The 22028-nt window shown below is 35.7% G+C and overlaps 1 protein-coding gene across 14 annotated transcripts in view; it reads right to left on the minus strand.

Annotated features, from left to right (window-relative positions):
- The window catches only part of Patronin (calmodulin-regulated spectrin-associated protein patronin), a 103314-nt gene extending 82537 nt beyond the window's left edge, over window positions 1-20777 (minus strand). For 12 of the 14 annotated variants that reach the window (XM_085955695.1, XM_085955693.1, XM_085955694.1 and 9 more), the window contains exon 1: window positions 3216-3669. In XM_085955695.1, the coding sequence (XP_085811821.1) occupies window positions 3216-3314 (99 nt within the window). In that variant the 5' untranslated portion in view covers window positions 3315-3669. Of the gene's footprint in view, window positions 1-3215; window positions 3670-20286 lie in introns of those variants that run through there. The other 2 variants (XM_085955696.1, XM_085955689.1) reach the window with 1 other exon arrangement.
- Window positions 20778-22028: the final 1251 nt, after the last annotated feature.

Here is a 22028-nt window from a genome sequence, read left to right on the forward strand (position 1 = left end):
TGATTATGTCAGACTGATGTAGGTACAATATGACCAATTACATACATTGTAGTAAATTAAGTAACTACAAAATGCGAATTAATCTGTTGGGCCAGGTTTAATTGAGTTGACTCTCTCTGTGTAATATGGCCATATCGCGATCTGTGGCGCGGCTAAAACGAACTTATCATGTTGCACTATTATTATTTTATCAGAAAATCCCATTTAAATTAATACCGTGTGCATATTCGTGCAAAGCGGCTAATTAGTAAATATCGTTTTAATTATTAGCACGGTATTGCACGGTTCGCCACCTGGAAGCTCGAAGAAAAATAACGGTGATGGCTCCGAACGAACGAACGGTCCATGTCCAACAATGCACCGGCTAGCAATTCAGCTCACTCGACAAAAATATTTACATAAATATCTACTTCCGAACTGCATCACATAACGATATCGGCCAGAAACATATGCGTAAAATATTGCAAAATTTAAGCATATAAACCTATTGAGAACAATCATAGGATATATTATTTTCATTTCACAGATTCCAAATTCAAATGTGTATTATAATTATTGTGTGCATATTATAGATCTGCAGCTCAACAACAATATTTCGCGATGTTCTATTGTTCCATATTTGAAATATTGTTAGATTTGAAAGTTCAATGATCGATCGCTTATTTTTACGAACGAAATTTAGCACCTATCTGTGGAACTTGTTTTTGAGAAGAACTTTTACTCCGACCTAGAACTTGACGGTGTTGTTTGAAGCAAGCCACTTACCGGCACGACTCGCCAGGTAAAGTGGTGGTAGTGGATACCCGAAATGAAAGGAAGTAAAGTTTTAATTAATTTAATCGATGCATGCGATCGGAGGTGATCATTTATATACCGGAACGCAAGAAATGCTGCCCTCGTTTAAACTGAAATATTCCATAGGTAATCAAACCATTTCCTCACGCCTATCAGCTGTTGTCGAAACATATTAATCGTAAACTCGTAACTGTAATAAGGGGATTTTATGAACTTTCAGTATTACAGCACTGGGTGGCGATTTTGCAAAGTTTTTAATGTGGTTCAATTGGTAGAAACAGAAAAAAAATATTTTGCACGTTGGAGCATTGCAACATGCTGTCATCTTTGGCAGCTGTTTTGCCGTTTCGTACTCATATTACACGCGTTTTATAGATATCCACCTAACTAATCTAACTAAACGATATTGATGGCAGTCCGGCGTAAGGTTTTCGCTGCCTATCTACGTACAATAATTGATGCGATATCTCGGTTAACATAAAAATGCAGTACTTACATATAATAAATATTTTGAGCATATAAACAGAAGGACCCGCAAGACGAATGCGATAATCCAATGGTACTTGAGGCATATAAGACAACCGAAAGGCCACCCCACGATACGCTGAATCAGCGAAATATTAAGGTTCGGCGGAATTACGTGGCAACGAAGAACAGGGGCCGAGAAGAGGTTGGGGAGACCTTCATCCAGCAGTGGATTGACACAGACTGGTGATGAGTATAATATATTAGTCCATGGTTATAGCATTATAATATGAATATTTTGGTTTCGGTACAACTCGTCAGCCGCGTTTGCGTGTTCAAAATGGTCGATGTAGGTATGTAGTAATTATTATTAAAACAATAGGTACCATCCATTCATCAGGGTTCTAGGCAATATATGCAATTATGGAATTGACTATTTGGGTGATTCTAATTGTTTTGAAATTAGAGAAAATTGTTAGAAATGAATCCACAATGCGAAATGGATTGGAGTCAATTTAAGTATCGTTCTAGTAAGTAGTTTCATAATATATTTAGTCTCTATCTTCTAAATACAGCGTTTATGGTTTGGAACTACTACAAACTACAGCGTAATAGTAGATCGGAACCAAAGGAAGCCGGAAGCCGGCTCTCACATCTAAACTCGCCTCGTCTGCCGAACAGTCATAACCCAAACCTCCTAGGAAGGTCGATCCGTTGTTGCATATGAACACCGCGCACATCTATCTAGCCACACTCGCACGTAACCTTTCGAAGCGTATAGATACTTAGATGCGGCGATCGGCGACCCGGTATAGGAATGACCAATTCATAGGTGTTCGTATGCGTTCTGCCGTCTTTGACTCGCAGTCCGAGAAGCATGCGATTTGTTGATAGCAGCACTAGATTTTTTTTTCAAACTAAAAAGTCGCATTCGACCAATCTGCGGAGCTCCATTTGTGAATAACGATGACGTCACATCGACGTATTCGACACGTTGCGGACGGGCGAGTTTAGATGTGAGAGCTGGCTAAGGTATGCGAGCGCACAATAAATTGTGAAAAAATGTCACCACAACTGTTTCCATGTTCCGCACACAGATATTACGAATTAAGAAAGTTGTAAGTACTTATGCGATGCCAGATTTTGTTGTGTGCCTAAATAGACAAAATGGGCAACATTTTATTAAATGTTGTAGATTTTCCCCAGACTCATTTTCCACAAGGACGAAAGTTATTACTTCTTATTATTTTAACTGATCACATCTTTGGTTTGAAGAGATATAAAAATAAAGCGTGTAAGAATATTGTACAAATTACATAAAAATAATTACTACTAGGTAGGAACCCAGGAACATTCTACCGCGGCATAATAATTGACAAATTCATTTATCTCCCGAAAATGTGAATATGTATTTGCAAATACTTTTTTTGTATGCTCGACGACAACTGAATGACAATTATTGACTAAAATAAACTCCCATGGCATTATGCAGGAGGCTGTTTACCTGGCAGACCCTCTTGCAGTGGATTAAACAAACTTGTGAAATTATATCAAGGCAATCCGGAATGAGGAACGAGGCTAAACACCAAATTAAAAAAATCAATCTGTGGAATACCAGATACCAAACATTTTTTGCGAACCGGTTGAATATAATTTACTAGAATCCAGCTGGCGACCGTTTACGTTATTTTTAATTAAAATTCATGTAAACATGAATGACTTCATTCGGTTTTAAAAATGATAAAATGACATAATTAAGCAACTCATATTATTTCTGAAATTTTGCCAATAATTTATTCATAACGTCGTTTTAAATTCGGATAGGTTGACTTATATTAACTCATGTACGTATGAAATTGTTAGGAATTAAACTAATCAATTAATTAATAGAAATTTATACAATAAAGACAACATCCAACCATCGTATATGAAAATATCACTATGTTATTGTTTACCGTGTCCATCGCAGACGGAAGCGTTCGAACATCTTCGTCGGTCGCCGGGAATTCGGTCAACGTTCCCAGACCGGGACTGACAGCGATCCTCAAAACCATGGTCGAATCTCACTTATCACTTTGACACAGTCTCACCTCATTCCACCACCGCCAACTGTCACTTTCGAAAGGTCAAAACAAACACACGAGCGTGTCAGGGTTCAAATAAATACACTCACAATTTTGTCGATGAGTAAATAATATCACTTGGGAATAGTTATTTTAGGAAGGCATGCATCACTAATAAATAATCGTCCCACTGCAACCAAACTGATACAGAGGTAAACTGCACAAATATATTAATTTATAAAGCGTAACTTTTTTTAGAAATAGTTTTGACAGATGTTTGTAAATAAGATGGGACGAGAAAAACAGTACAATGTGCTGCTTAGTCTTTTATACACGTACAAATTAACATGTCCAAATTAATTGTGGGCAGGAAAGCTGCGATTAATAAAATTATCGGTCGTAGAGCGAGGCGTGCGTTTCGAGAGGCAATCGCCCCGACAGCGCAGTCGTGGGAAACTAAAATGGCTCGGTGAGCGGCGAAACGAGTCTCTCTCGAGGAGTGAGGGCGCAGTGCCGCGCCGGCCACCGCACCTCGCTATCTTTTCTCCTCATAAAACTCTTTATCTGCCGTGCAGGTCTGTACATATTTCACAAATCACAGGTGAGATCTGAGGCAGCGCCACGCAAGTGACGGCCCTCGTGCCACCGGTGGCCAATAGAACACATGCCATACCACTAGTGTCAACACTGTTAACCCCATCAAAGACAGATGGAAACCCACTAGCCATCAGGGAAGATTTAAAAATGGATTTTGTCGACTCAATATAAAAACGCAGAATCAACTAAAACCGCAAAGATTTGTTAATTAGGTACAATTTACGTAGTAAATGCTCCATTATAACTGTATTCCACAATTTCTAAATAACCAATGCTAATTCTTGGTCGGACTCGGAATAGTGAAATATCATAATGAAGAGGTTGTGGAAACCTATCTGCTTACAACAGTGACAGGAGCAAACTGCATGGAATAATGGTGTAGTGAGATTTCAATTTTATTATTGCCTAACAATAAAATAAATAAATTAGATGGGGGGGGCGGTAGAAATTGTTGTACTATACGATTAATTTATACGTAGCTTCATGAGAGAAAGATGGGTATCTGTAGTACTTATATCCCGAATATCAACATAGATAACTCAAAAATTGTAGAATTACCAAAAATAATGTTTCCAACGCACGATAAAACCAACGAAGACTTCTTACTATATCATTTACATATTTACAAGAACGATTCTATTTATAATCAACAACTTTGAATGCATTTTACATGTAAAATTCTGACATGTGATTTCGAGAACCTTCTCCATAATATCGCAATTAGAACCAAACCGAGTATGTAGTATTATAGGTAAATCAGTATGCGTATACAGTGGCACCATGGACACGGTAAAAGCACCATGCAGTTGTAGTGGTATTGTTTGCTAGCATAGAAACAAGCATTGCAGAAAACAATTTTAATACTCCCGCGAGTCGCCTATGATGCCTCTGCAGAATGATTTACCAAAGAATGTTATCTGGACTATCAAATGTTTCCAATGGATTTACGAATGTCGGGTTAAAATATAATAATATTAGTGGTATATTGAAAACACTGCACCTACTTATATAAAAGAAAAGGTTAAATAATTTGATTGCGCAGTAAGTATTTAATACATATTATAATTAAGTAATCAACACACTTGACAAATGTTTTGAATAACTGATATAAAGTACATACAGTACGACACCGCTGCACGTGGATCCCCGTAACCTGATTTGTGCAATATCGAGTAGGTAATTCATGCTGTATTTACCTCGCGATGTCTATTGCAACAGATGTATGTACAAAAGTATAATAATATACGGATACAGACAGACATTACCGGAACCATCGTTTAAAATTTTAAATCGTAGTTTGGCGGTGATACCACACACGCCGTACCAAGAAAAACTACAATTTCCACAGAAATATGGCATCATGCATTGAATCTTTTCGGGCGATATCTTCTCAGCTTCACAATATACCTACCTAGCCATTGATTCGAACTCTGCAAGTACACAGCCAGTGACGTTCCTAGACAAAATGCCGCCCCTAGACAGCGCTAAAATGCCGCCCCATTTTTATACAGTATTTTTTATCATCCTTACATGACTCTAATATTTAAGAAATGTATTGTGTGGATACATTACTAACAAAATATATACCACTAAATCTAATTTAAATGCCATCTCTACTTCAATAAACAATATTGTCACGTCAAGTCCACGGTTTCAGATACATTCAAAATACACCTGACAACTTTCAGAACACGCGAGCTAGGTAAGTAGGTACCTATGTACCTGACTATAATTCAAAATATAATTCGCAAATCTGCACGTGTCATTGCTGGCCATCAAAAACGTGACGTCCAAGGACAACAGAAGTAAACTAGACATCGCGAAACCGACAAAAAATACAGTCCTGTTAAACCTTTTATGTCAATTCTTAATACATTTTGTTTCCAACCAGTGACCTGATTTTTTTAAATCGAAGGATATTTTCATTATTAGGTACTTACAAAGTTTAGTTACCTATTTCTATATAATATATCTAATGATTCTCTTCGATTTGCCGCCCTCAAGCGACGCTCAATCTGCCTACCCCCACGGGACGTCACCGTACACAGCGGCCTGAATTAAAAACATTAACAACGTAATTATTTATTTTTCATGTGAGATTCCTGACAATAAAAAGGTATAGATAGGTACGTTCTGAATCCATTAATTGAACTACTATTATTATTTATTATAAAATCTAGATGAATTCGCAGACTACATCGGTGTTGTGAGTGAGGATGTCAATTAATTAAGGGATAGATGACAGGCAGAACACATAATTGAATATGCCCCGAAATAGTTAGCACGAATATTTTCAATAATCCAGCAATACAATAATATCATCAATGTAATGTGGTATTAATCGAGTTAGCATGTATTTGATACAAATACGTTTTACAAAATTATCATATAAATTAGATTAAATTTTACATTTCGATTTATTATTCGATAGTTATTTCAATTGTAACACCATTATCAATACTGAATACTAAGGTAGTCTAGATAATGGTGTCACAATCGAAATAAATATCGACCTGTAGAAAATAATATAATTTATATTATCATTTTGTAATGATATATTGATATGATAGATTATTCAGAATTCATACAAACTTAACATTGACTTAATATCGCCCATCTAAATGTGCTTACGGATAATAATTTAACGTGTTCACACCCCTTAACACAGATAGAGTTAAGGGGTGTCTTCTACTTTTTAGTACAACGCTACCGACCGCGCCGATGAATTCAGTGTGGGTACTTAATATAGAGAATATCTATATGGTTTTGCGGTATTTCTGTCGTCGGATTCAGAGATGCGTGGAGGAGATAAATGAATGCACTTGTTGAGCAGATCGAAACGCGCTGGCTCTGTAAAACTGTAGCACACCCTTGCTGGCAGCATTGCCATCAGAGCGGAAATTAACTTGATTTTCTATACGCCGAGCAAGAAAATAGCCTTGCACGTTGACTTAAAAGCGCGTAACCATAACGTCTTACTATTTTTGGCGAGTTATATCATGGTGAGATAATAATTTATTATGCATACAGACATTACAAGTACAAGGTCCTATAATAAAGTACGCTGAAACTGAGGCTTCTAGTATTTCAAGACCAACATGTCGTATGCACACCGTACCTACGAAACGAGGACGCACAGGAATTTGCAATATTGAATAGTCAATTGAACCGGTTTCACTTCAATTTTTTTGTATTTTACTATATAACTATTATTATTCTTCTTCGTTCACTGCAAAGGGACCCGACATCCGCTGACCGGGATAACTTCATTACCTTGATGACCATCTGCCACTCCTACAGCAAAAAACCAGAAGGGGCATTGGTAGAAACAAGGCTGCGGTGTCGTTCCCTTGGTCACTCCGACGAATTCTTTCCTCTCAAATTGTCGGTACTCCTACTGATAATAAGACCGAATAAAACCAATGTGTAATTCGCATAACACCGCCAGCCTGTCATGGATGTGCAGTTACGCTTCATAATAGACTCGTTGGAGAGAATAGCCAAACATGGAATTTGGAATATCGTCCTCCAATAACATCTACATCTCAAGATAATGATATCGAAATAGTCGAAAAAATAAATGGATCAGACTGTATGTTGCAAAACTAGAAGTGACTGGTCTGACTGCTATGAAAATTTCAGAGCTTTAACCGTCCACCCTTAACCATTAACCTTCCGGAAAGGCCGAATCCTTACTAAATTGAATTCATCTGTTTACCTGAGGCGAATAATTTGATAATTTAATAACATTCATCCAGATACTCGAAATAAATGAATGGCTATCATCGAAATGTCTCACGATGCATTCGGCAATTTTGTGAAACATACTGAACGTCATGGACCCGATAATGTGTAGACTTGTGGTCTTCGGTAACCTTCAGAGAACACCAGGGAACTCAGAAATAATGGAAACTGAAATACCTAACGGGTGTGTAGTAACAAGCAACCGATCTCTAGTGTGGAAGAAAGAATATGGGATAAACTTAAACATGTGTCAAGAATACGCCTGTAGGTATTTCGTTCTGACAACGGCTCTCGGTTACTACGACCACACACTATTAATTGCACCTATATGTGTGGTTCATTTTTGTAGGACACTCACACATTCAACACCAACACCATATTGTATTGGGGTATAGCTTATCGGAATTCTATTTATTAATCTGTTATGTGGGGAACACCAACAGAATAATAGTGTCGGCACACTGAATCGATCAAGTAAAAGAACGTAGTAGAAACACTTCACCCTACCGTGTAAGAAACATAGGACCGCGAGAGTTGGAATCTTGGTCGCATAGAATATGGATGCATTTCAAAGTGATCACGAACCTCAACCGAGCGGAAACGACCGAGAAGTTTATCTATATTTGACGCTTAGAACTATCGTAGTAGTCACCTGCATATTTGGTCAGACTGCCTATTGTCGATAGTTAGTAAGTTATTTGGACATAGCAACCGGACGGATGCTTTTCTCGGCTAAACGTTACACCCGACCGTTCTCTATCACCATAATCAGTAATCACAATCGGCGAGACAAATCGAATTCAAATCGTGATTACACCGACTGTCCCAACGAGAAACATGTAAGCAGCAGGTATGCGATCAGGTTCATTTCATTGAGTAAAGAGGGTTATTTCACAACGACCAACCGACTAACCACTGTAAACATTTATTAACCCTTTACTGCATGATTTTTTTTTTTTTGAAAAATTTTATTTTTTCTTGGTGTCAAAATGCCTTGCGAATGAAGGAAAAATAATAAAAAAAATATTTTTCGAAAATTTCATTAAATTTTGTATGTTACTGCGTGGTGTCGCAGATTTACGACATTTGGAAATCTTACATTTTAGTATGACAAAATACAAAACCAAATGAAAACAATTATAAAAAACTAATGTACCTTATTTGATGTGTAGATATTTTTATTCAACCAATTTCAATCTTCTGTATATTTTTTTTTTATTTATTTACAAATGCGGATTTTTGCGTACATACGAATTCGTCAACTGTCAAAGCAGAAATGCAGAGACTATAATGCAGAAATGCTTTATTTCTTGAAATGTCCAAACAAAATCGGTAAAGTAGGATGTTTATGGTAAAACAGTTTTCTAGGCATCGAAAAAGGATATTATTTTATAATTTACACAGATGGCATTGGCTTTATCGAAATAGTTTGAAATGTCGCAAATTTGTGACACTATGCAGTAAAGGGTTAAGGCGAGTGGGCGACGGATAAGGCACGGACCGGTCGACATCGAAGTCATGCGAATTCCGCGCTGAGGTGTTGTGTTCGTCGATTGTTTTTCTGTGCCTACACTTTCAATGGCCGGCCACCTTGGATGACTGGCTATGGATGAATGATGAATAATGACGTATCTATTAACGGCTACTTAATTGTCATACTATTAATTAGATGAAGTCTAGTTTTCTTCGATTCTATTACTACACAACATCCAGAACCCGTAATCGTCAAAAAATAATTATCGATATTTATTATAGCTTTATTACTTTCCGAAACTGTGGTAAGATTTGAATAGCTGTGCACACTAGTATGTTGTAAGTTTGGGACACGTTGCCTATTACATCGCATACCTTTGTTTCTACGTAATGTAGAGTTTGAGTTTGTTATAAATCTTAAGTATACGGAAATGGACATATCGCTCGAGGAAGAAATAACCGAGGGAAGAGAACGTTGAATCGACGAGATAGATACGGAAGTAGACGGCAACGCAATGCACATGACCGAGAGGAATGGAATCAGCTCGGAGGGTCCTTCAGCCAGCAGAGTAATGCAGCTGACGATGATGATTTGGTTTCGAAATATCGAAAGAATTTGTCGGCGACACCTTATTAGATTTAGTTAGATCATCCTAAAAAATCTTACCCAAAATACAAATCGATGTACCTAGTACTTGTTTTTTTACGTTCTCACAATTCTATTCAAATTCAAATTTTATTTATTTTTACAATTATCTCTCTCGAATGTAAAAACGGTAACGGTAAAGAGTTGAAAGCCTTCGAGATGTGGCTGTATCCTCAACATACATTGGACTGTAGGGTTGGAGGGTAGGGTTATTGATGTTGATGTACTCCAACGAACAGGAAAAGGCAGATAACTTCTGCGTATCGCGAAAATTGGAAAATTACAATACCCACGTTAATACAGGACAAAGGCGCAACATTCTACAGTGCATTATCCTAGGAACGATCAACAGAGCAGGTAGCAGACAAATACCGCATTTCAATTCTTAAGTAACTATAAGTACTTAAGTACGAGTGCAGCTCCACCGAACTGTTCCGTATAGCAAACGACAAAATGAAGACTACTACTCTGATGGTGACTAACCTGCAATCGGGTACGACGCATCAAGAATAGCGGTATTTTTCAAAAGTGAAGTGTATACCAAAGGATCGAAATAACGGGGGAAATGTCAATCATATATTGATATATTAAATTAATTTAAAGACATCGTAATTCCGAAATAAATGCAAAAATAGCAAATAAGCTGTTGATATTTTATATGTATGGAAATGTTAGTCCTTTAATGCCTAAATGCCCTAAATGAATATTATACCTAAGTAGTTTCAGTGATGCCGGAATTTAGAAAATTTCCTTACCGTGGAAAATTCTAGGGGTGAAAAGCGGAATAAAAGAAATTTAATCCTTAACGACCAAAGTATAGGAACGTGCTTTCCCAATTTGCCATCTTATTTCCCCTATAAATCTTATAAATTCTCATATAAAGTTATTATTTATTACATTGTCGCCGAATTTTGTTGCATGGACTAAAAAAGTGGTCGGTCAATAGAAAGATCGCAAACAATAATATAGCTGAATCAATTATTGCGAAACTTGTTCGGCTAAAAACTAAAGGTCTAGATCTGGAAGTATTCTGACTTCTGTTTGGATCGACATAATATGATGGCTTTAGGATAGATTAGAAATGATGAAAGTTTCATTGCAAAAAACATGTCCAAACATAACATACACAAAACATGATCATAAATTCGCTTATGATAAAAAAAACAGTTGACACTTCCCTTAAGAGTATCGAATACTTCTTACTTACGCGATGGGAATATAGGGAAGGCCTAGAGAAAAATACAAACTTCCATGCCATAGATATAGGAACACGTGTATTTCACCCTGCCAATGAGATTGGAACCGTACCGTAGGTGTGGAACAAATAAAATAAATCTCCCTCACGATAACAGATTAACAGTAAGTATGTACCTACTTAGTTTCTTAATTAATAAAAATGATTGCATTACTGTTGATTTTTGCATAATACCCATAATACTGTGTTATAAAACGATTTATTTACGTGGTGAATTCATTGCATCAAGTTGTATGAATCCAAAAAATCTTCAATAAAAGTAAAATTTAGGTTCTTTTTTAAATAAAGGTACAAGAACGAACAAAGCAGTAAAGGAGCGGTTAGAGGTCTGTTGGCATGCCTGTTCTTGTATGAATCTAACATCAAGTATGTTGTCCTCTGAGCGAGGGTGCTACACGGTAACATTTGACATATTCGACATATTATAGGTATATTGTCATGAACTTAGTTTCATATTCAATGTGCGGGCCGTTTATGTTGGTTTATTTATATAAAGCAAAATGACCCATACCTACTATCTGTCAAAGTTTAACCACCAAACAAATAAATGCCAGCCACCATATTATGCAACTAAAATTAAATAACACCAATCCTACTAAGTAGGTACTGCCACAAAATTCAGTAACTGTTAGGACTAGTTTCATCTACTTGAATAAGACATAATACCACACTAATAGGTATCAGTTGAAAATTGTATGAATCAATTCGAATATTGGGTGATGCCATTCAATGTTTCAACATCTGACGCCTATCATGGTGCGTTAGGCGCTTCCATCCGGGAGCTCTGGGTTCTCCCGGTGAGGACTCAATATATTTATGGTACTTTTTAGCTACTCGCCCCTAGAGCAGTGATGCGCTCGGGATACCACGAGGGTCATCTTGTGGCAATCGGGGAACACTTAAGCATATCACGGATTTAAAAAAATGTTAGGAAACAAAATAAAAATTATATAACAAATTTCTGTACTAGTGAACCGGCTAATCCTGATATGATGAGTAAAATAATGGTAGCATCGATTGATTTTAAATCCTTTTGAATCGACCCTTTATTACTGCATCACCAAGAATAATTATTGTACGGACAAGTTTTAAGTAGTATTTCTTCTAATTTCTAGTAGAGAAATAGGTTTTATTGTATTAGCCAAACCATAATATTTGAGGTATGCTATGAGACATCCGACATTAAGAGTGCAACTTTTACAGTCGTATGTACTTATTTGTTTTCGTTGTATTAGGTACGAATACTATTTATTACAGATGGTGTTGGAACAAAAATATTCTTCTATCTATAAAATATCTAAAATGATAAAATGATGTATGATATATTTTATGACTATTATCTATTACGGCTTGGATTACGCAGGCTTTAATTACATTTTAAAAACTAACAAACACTATCTGCAATTTGTACTTAGTTAAATGATAACAAAATGCGTATGACAGACAAAGTTTAATGTGCACTGTTTATGTCGGATCTTAACAGTCTACCTCCTCCCTTGGCCACTGGAGCACATGGACACCAAATGGCGCCTCTAAGAACCCCTGTCGCTCGCCAGTCTTCTTGCATCTTCACAAATCGTACCTTCGTCCCATAGCTACGCCGTGTACACTATGTGGATTGTGGATGGTATTTAGTTGTCTTCCAGGACGCCAGACTCCAGTTGGTTTGAATAACGGGTAAGCCAGGTTAGAATTCTCTTGAGGCATCCGTAGAGGCTGCATCGTCAACTCTTTTATATCCTAATTACTCTAAAAGTTACCTAATACCACCCACGCACACCCAGTATCCGCCGCAAATATCTGTTCTCATAGCTCAGTATAGATACAGTTGCTCTGAGTCTCTATTCTGATGCCCCTGACTCGCTACCGTAAAGCAGCACCGTCAGAAAGCAAGTGTCGGATACGTGGCATTTGATTTTAACCGAGTAGCTACCGTGAGTGTCGGGGAGAAAGAGAGAGAAACACTCCGCATATATTGTAATGTTGCTACAACCATTCCCACTCGGATAACGTGGACTTTGCAAAGTGCCATGATGTGTACCCTACCCTCGTGTATTTAACCTGCCGATACTCTCGACGATTTTCCCGTCGCTAATCAAGTGATATTGCATTGCACAAAACATTAGTTTTTTTCGCGTTGATTTTCAAATAGACGCGATTGTCATGTTAAGCCTCAATTACATTGAACTTCTTTACGAGCTGTTTGTTGGCGAATTTATAATCTGCCTGTAAAGTCGCCCAGTGTAATCATCGAACATGTTAGCTTGTTCGATGATTACACTGGGCGACTTTACAGGCAGATTATAAATTCGCCAACACACAACTCGTAAAGAAGCTCAATGTAATTGAGGCTTAACTGTTGATTGTCTCTTGAATGCCCTCGATTAAGTTGTCGACAGCGTCATCGGCGTATTTCGAGTCGCATAGCTTCACCGTGGGGGATGACAGCTATGCCTTTATCAGGTGGTATCGACTTTCGTAGTATGAAATCAAAGCGGATGATAAAGAAAAAAAGAGCAAGGACCCCGGTCTGTCTGACTACGATTGTGGCCCCGAACCGACAGTGTCACTAATTCCAACACGCCATTTGATATTCTCATGCAGGAATTTGACTACGGCGACTATGACGATCTTTGGAAGAATGCGGTATGCTTTCAGTATCCTCCAGAGTGAGGTACGAATTACCGCCCCTGGGCCCCTGGTTAAAGCCGCGTTGACACGGTCCAAGTACGATCCAAGTAGACTTGGATAGGAATAATTAGTATGAAGATGTCTCATCCAAGTGACAGCTTCATACTATTTATTCCTATCCAGTGCTCGAAATGGAAAATTTCACGAACAGGAACGCTGTATAATTTTCCGAAACTAAGTACTTATGCTAATCCTTTCTTTACGTACGTACGTACTTTTGATATAAAAATGCAACAATAAACTTTAAACTTCTTACGTGGGTCTATATTGGGCAGGTTGGTAAGGATTTTCAGCGCCGCAGGCGAAATAATCTTGTTTTAACAAAGTATACCGTCAAAAATTGTATTATTCTTTATTCTTACTTTATCTACCACTATAACCAGTGCATGATACCTCTACCACCACTCGTCATTGATTATAACTTATATTACTGTCTCATTTGAGATAGATAAGTTTGTAATTAATTAGTCATAACAAACAACATATCCACATAAGTACCTTATAGATTCAAATTAAAAAATTATTTACGTACTTATAGAAAATTTTACAAATTCCATTTAAATACGAGCACAGAATATCAAACATCAAGAAATAGTATTAAAATAGTGTTTAAAAAATAAAGAAATAGTATTAGAAAAAACAGTAAGTGCCTACCTATACCAAGAATTTATAAAATAACGTTCACATAAACTCGTTCTCACGCAGGTGGAATATACGATTATCCGAAGCGATTTGGTTGAACATAGTTATTTCCTGCCCAATTATCATTAGCAATTATTGCACCTTGGCAGAACTAACAACTTAAATTATCAAGAGAGTTATAAAATAATATATAATAAAATCAATACTAAGTACCAATAATGGCAGAGTTCTCATTTGTACTGGGTAGATATAAGTTGGAAAAAGTACTTAGCCTAAATACCTAGTTCTCTTTTTAACTTTCAGAATACAGTATGTAAGCATACGTCTTGAGAAATCAATCGGATAAAACCATGGATAGTATCCACTATCCACACAGCTTTAAAGGATTCTCAAAGATTTATTTTGAACCTTCTCCACTATAAGGGGCATAAGGCCGTACCTACATCTAATAAAAGTTTCAAGTCATCCAAACAACGTAAACATAGCATTATTTGTAATAAATTTACCAATGGTGTGTCATTTTCATTTATATAAGATAAAACATGTCGGAAGGTGAAACTCAGGTTGCTAAGCGCGATTCTTATAGAATAATATAAAATTGTCATTAGTTAGTACCTACTATATTCAACATTATAAGGACTAATATTGTATTGTATGCATGTTATGTTACAATGGTGATGCTTTGGTTACGATTATTGTAATATACATCTACCACCGTATTTATTTAATAATCTATGACTAACACCATCTAAGATAATTAGATGTCCGCACTGGACACACAGGTACCTAATTTGTTAGTACCTACTTATTCTAAACGATTCAATCTATGTTGTTTGTCCTTCCCTACTCACATTATTATTGCCATGGAAATGATAATAGGTACCTACATACAATACAGATATTATGATAGTCGTACATTTTTATTGAAGGATATTCCTATATTTTTTTTAAACAAATTTACAAACAAAAATTAAGTAAAAGTTCTCTCCACACTACCTATGTATTATTTCTATTATGTATTTTTAAAGTCACAAGCTACAATGCATTTAATAATAATTGTAATACAATAGGAACGTCCCAAATAAATAAACTCTGCAGAAGGCTATTCAATATTTTCTGCCCAAACCATCAATGGCCCAAAAACACATTTTTGTTAATTCATCAAAATCATTCATTATTAATTGTAAAAATTGGGGTTTACGACTTCTCATAAATATTTTTTTAACACGAGTCAAGTTGTTGAGATGATAATACCTAATTACAGATGTTGCCACTGTATTGTCCACCGGAAAGAATTCCTAATGTTTTAGCAGATTTACATGAAGTACTTACTACGTAATTAAGCCTTCATTATTTTTATAAATATCCACAAAATTATTCAATTCATTTATTCAATTCATTTATTTTTTTAACATATTGTGGACATTACAAATTATAAGTTTAAGACGTTCACAACATGACACTTAGAAACAAAGATATATAAATATAACAGTATTACATAAAAAAAGAGATATATCAGTAGATGAATTAGATAGGTACAAGGAAGTACACCGGATGAGTTAAGCAGACCAAATCGTGCGTCAAATTGTGCATGTGGCCAGAATTATCTTAAATCAGTTTGGATACCAGCGACAATAGTATATAGGTATATATGTAATAATATAATTATGTAAAAATGGCGAATTTGTATCCCACAGGAAAGTACTTATTAAAAACGATAATTGTAAGGGTGATTATCCACTTAGTGTTACAAATAAAAAGCGAATTTAACATAATAGACTTTTTAAAATATTATATTATAAAGCCTATTATAAGGACAGTATTCATCCACAGGTAATTAATAAATAAATGTCAAAGGTTAAAAATTCACCTCCTGTAAAATAGTATTTTGGTTAATTCGCCCTTTTTACAATACACCGATGATATAAAGGTATTCGTATCGCCTTCAAATTGTTATTAAAAAATATGTTCAACACAAAGTTAAAATTAAAACACAAAACTTACCAGAAGCAACAAAATTCACTTACAAAAAAGTATACCTACTCATCATGACCTATGGCAAATAAATGAATGAATGTAGTAGTTATATCACAAGATTTATTGTACTATAGTCGCAATTCAACAATAATGTAAATTACAAAACAATTGTAAACATCGTAAAAATAGGGGTTTACGACACGTCATAAGCTTTTTTTAACAAAAGTCAATTGTTGAGATGAATACCATCTGTTGCCACTTAAATGGTTATTGGAGTGAATTCCTAATGTAATGTAATGTGGTTTTAGCAGATTTACATGAATTACCTACTACTTTATTATACCTTCATTATTTTTATAAATAACCACTCAATATCATTTTTTAAATGATCAAATTGTGTAGGTATGTGGCCAGCGTTACGTTACCTGCGACAAAATATTTTTCAATAGTTTCGGTTAACACGTTTCGCCTGATGACATTTTTGACCAACTTTTAGGACAGGGGAGGGCAAACTGCGGCCCGCCGGGTATTTTTTTGCGGCCCGCCATCATTAATTGTACTTCTGATTACGAATAACTTTTTTTATATTTTTTTAAAAAATATTGACAATAGATGAAAAATTTGTTATTTCGTAAATGTATTATCTCAGTACATCTTCCTTGCGTCTCGTCTCACATTATGTAACCACTATTTTCTACGTTGAACATCGATTTCAATAGATATTGATAGTGTACCGACAAAGCTATAACTTGAGATTATTGATCTGCAGTGTGACACTGATTTAAGAGAATTGCATCGTCGTGAAGAAATCTCCAAATTTTACAATGCCCTTAATTCAGACAAATTCGACCAACTTAAAGATTATGCAAGAAAAATGTTCGTTATTTTTGGATCAATTTATATATGTGAACAAATATTTTCGATCATGAACCTCAATAAAAATTCTATACGATCAAATATCGCCGATGCCCATTTAAAAGCAGTTTTAAGAATATCAACTACAAAATTAACACCTTAATTTAAAAAAATAAACAACAGTCTCATTCTTCTCATTATTTTTTTTTTTGAAATGTTTAGTTTTCGTGATAATAAATAGTGTATATCTAAAAATGGTATTTTACTTGCGGCCCGCCGGTCATTTTGAATTCTTGAATTTGGCCCTCCATGCAAAAAGTTTGCCCTCCCCTGTTTTAGGAGAACAATTTTTTATTAAAAAATCAAGTTAAACACACAGTTAAAATTAAAACACAAAACTTACTAGAATGTAGCAAAAAAAACACCAAACTAAAAATATAAACAATTTTGTTTAGAAACGTATTTATATCTTAAATAATACAAAATATTTTAAAAGGCAACTAATAGGAATATTATAGCGGATTGCACGAGTCAAATTATCAAACTTTTTTGTATTAATTTAACCATCGAAAACACAATTCATTCACCCGAATATAAATGGCGAAGTAATAATTTTTGTCACTCCGAATAAAATAATATAATAAATTAGTAGGTAAGTAAATTAACAATGCGTAAGTCAAAGGCAAGATTGTATTGAGATTTGAAATGTTTCATCCTTTAGAAATTATTAAACAATGTATACTTTATTTTTTAAGAGTTTTCAAATAGTGTCAGCAAGGCACATTTTTTTGGGTAATAAAGTAATTTACGCTTGCAGCTGGTTGTTTCTTGTTATTTAGACAATGCATTTAGGCATGGTATCGACACAAAATAAGAAGGTTGAAAGAAATTTAGGGATGTCATAATTTTTATTTTTAACCCTTGCACGCCCGGCATAACATAACTTCGTTAATTTTTAATTTTGAGAAAAACTTTAAAAGATACATTCATATATAATTATCTCAATCTAACGAACCGCAACGCAATTTTAAATGAATTCACGAGCCGGAACGGTATATTTTGGAATTCCACGAACCACAACGGCGCTCCGGTGCGTTCCTGTCCATTCCGAGCGCTGTTCCTATCCAAGTTAACTTGGATGAGTAGGACGCGGTCCAAGTAGCTTGGATAGGAATGATTAGTATGAAGATGTCTCATACGAGTGCACTTGGATAGGAATAAATAGTATGAAGCTGTCACTTGGATGGCACTCGATCCAAGTGTACTTGGATGGTACTTGGACCGTGTCAACGCGGCTTAAGAGATGGAAACCCCCGACAGAAAAGCGTGGTCGAGTCGGCCTTCAAGGCCATGGACAGGGATATGGACAACGATAGACTGATAGAGTACCTAATAATTCTCCCTACCAACTTGAGCATGCACATTAGCACATACAATGTTCGCATTCTGCGCATCCCCAGAAAGGACGTGCACACACTCGCATCAGGCACACCTAATTAAAGGTGACATAATAATGACAAACCGAGTCGAAAAATGTGAAATAGATTAGTGTAAGGAATATTTATTTTCATATAAGTTACTACTTATTCAATCAATATTGGACAAGTTTGTATATCTGGGATCAACCATTAATAGAAAAGGAGGATGTGAAGCAGAAATAAGTAGGCGCACAAAGAATAATTATGGCAAAAAATGCGGTGACACGTCCTACCACTATATGGAAGGATCGAAGAATATCAATTACCACGAAAATGATCCTTGTGCAAACATATACACCATGTTTTGTAGGGTGTTGAATCATGGACCCTGTAGGCAAGGGAGAAAAAGGCAATTGGTGACTTCGAAATGTGTTGGCGCCAAATGCTTGGGCAGAGTACAGGACGAACCGGTCTATCATCCAAAGATTCCAGATAAAGTAACGGAACGGACAGTAGTATAAGACGCATTCAGCAGTTTTTTTGGACATATTATTCAGCGTGTACAGGATAACCTGGAGAGACTGGTGGTATTGGGTAGTCTTCATTGAAGGCAAAGCAGAGGCAGAGCATCGGTGCGCTGGAGCGACCAAGTGAAGGCACTTACTGGGAACAGCTTTCACTTTGCACTGAGAGGACCGTGAGCGGTGGAGAGTCTTGCTCGCTCAGAAGATGACTACATTTCAGAGTGGTCACAATCCTTAGACATGAAGGAAAGACCAAGAAGATAAGTTACTAGTTAGGTATATGGAGTAGCTCTTAATATTTATTATATATAATATGGTACAATTAATTACTTACTAAATATTATATACTTACACATTATACTTTGAATTAAATAAACCAGGTTGCCAGTTTAAAATACCTATATAATATTATTGTCATTTAATATTAACTAGTTCTTGGTTCATAATATTTGTTTTTATTACTAATATTTAAATAATCCCATTGAGTACAAATAATGAACCACCTAGAATCCAGCTAGAAATACCTAATTAAAATGTAGGCCTATGTGAATAAACTACCTATCTAATGTTTCACAAATATGTAGGTATTTTTGGCTGCTGTCACAATAAAAAATTGAGGTGCATACCTATTATGAGACCAATAATTAGAATAATAGAATAATACACACAACTAAAAAATAGAATAGATCAAGTGGTGTAGTTATAATAACTAATTAAAACAGTGATCCCAAGAAGGAAGAAATGACATTTCAATAAGTAATAATGAATGTTTATTATTGTACAATACTTAAAATGTTGATAAAACGATGGGAAATAATTAAAAATAAAACTGTGTGTACCTATAGATTCCGGTGCTTAACATAATTTGGGGCGTATACATGGAAGTATGTAACTAGTATATTAATATTATCGTATGAGATTTAGTAAGTATTTGGTATAAATTAACTTTTTTAAATGTATTGATCATAAGCACACAGTTTGACATTTCATAATGACAAGGTGTGGATTTTCTGTTATGCGGTACCCAAAATCCTTCTTTGCTATAAAATAGCAGGGAGACAGAGTTCTCTAAAATTATTATTATTTAACATTCATGTGAAGTGTACATTTACAATACAATGTTTATTTAACATGAGCTTACCTGTCTAGTATCATATGAATCAGAAGGCTCCATGTTGGGTCGACTGTCCTCGCCTTTATCCATAATTTAATACACATTAGAACTTATACAGAACTCACTGAGAACAGCTTTCCATCAATGAAAGGTTTAGTAAAAGGGTGGCGATATATTCATTTAAAACGTTCATAAGGAGCATGGCATTTGTTAAAAATGTCATAACTCGACCCAGCCTACGCAGGGCTGACAAGCAAAACAAGGCAGAGGCATCCCGGCAATATAAGACCGATTTTTTCTCACAGTTCAATTCTAACGATTATAGATACTATGCAGTATATACCGATGTTCCAAAAATTACTTTTTAACGACAGTTATTATAAATGGGGCCTTTTTAACTTGCTGTGTTCCAACATTTCTATAACGACAGTAGGCCTTTTTGCCCCAATTCAACGGATTCAGAATTACGATAAAACAACGACATCTGGCGCACACTCAGCTAACATATTTTATGAACTGCCAATGCCCAATGATCTCATTCATTTCTTGGTATTGCACGCAATCAAAAGAATTAAAGACAATTTTATTTTTTTTATGTTCGAACAGGTCACAAAGCAGTGACCAAGCGCTTATAAAAAATATTTATTATAATGAATACTAGTAAAATGTAGGCAGGTAGGTAATATAATATTATAATGTTATTTTTTACAAATTCTATTTGTATTTTTATATGTGATAAATTACGAAAATTCTACTATCAACCAAAGAGATTGGACATTTGTTTTGGCTAGGTACTTAACTGAGGCCGATAAAAATTTAAATGATGTAGGTAGGTAGGTACCTAGGTATATAACTAAATTATTTCCCATAACTTTTTTCCATTACAACCAGTGATACACTACTGATATACTACCAAAAATATTTACGGCGTCTTTGATATTTGATTATAACCCGGCGAATTGCCTACCTAATTATAAAGATGAAATTGTAGATTTAATATTTTCAGGATAGGAAGCGTAATCCCAGTCGCACTTTAAAGTCGTCCGACTGGTATATCGACTGTGTTTAGGAAAAAGGGCATAACCCTCGATTTTTCGAAAAGTGCTTTAATTAGATATTAACAATGTATACAATTAGATACACGTTATGTAAAAAGGAAGTAGGCCACAAATGCCGATTTATTATTTAAATTCAGGTTTTAATTGAGTTTTAATTAAGTTTTAATTTAAGGAGAAAAACATTTTCCCTCAATTTTGATGATTTTTCTGTAATAACTTCTTTAATTATTAGTAGATCGTAAAGATATTACACCAAATAATCAATCATCATGTACCCAATGTCTGTGTCTATTTTTTTTATTAATATTGAACCAAAATCATTCAAAAAACGTTTTTTGCCTCTCCTGTAAAATTTGTTCTGTGTGGGTTACGCCCTTTTTCCTAAACACAGTCGATATGGTGTGTAAAACTCCCACCTCCACACCCGTTATGTATATGCAGCCACGTCGTACGCGGCCGCCTAAAATAACCCTTACGTGTGCCAGATCAAAGATTTTAAGCCCTCATTTTGTCCCGAGCAGAGCCGCACGGGACTGGTGATGCAACCTTGCACCGAAGTGCGAATGCATGATGTTAATTTATATGGCAACTATCAGAGTGACTTTAATTTGAAGAGTCGCAAGGGGAGTCGGGAGTGTCCCGCTCCCCGTACGCTCTGGCGAATTTAGTAAAGGCCGCAAAATTGGCCTCGGTTGCCACCATGTCCGCGTT

Source organism: Rhyacophila brunnea, unplaced genomic scaffold, assembly GCF_057557595.1.
Source record: "Rhyacophila brunnea isolate RB1 unplaced genomic scaffold, BYU_Rbru_1.0 scaffold_5, whole genome shotgun sequence".
Taxonomy (NCBI): Eukaryota; Metazoa; Arthropoda; class Insecta; order Trichoptera; family Rhyacophilidae; genus Rhyacophila; species Rhyacophila brunnea.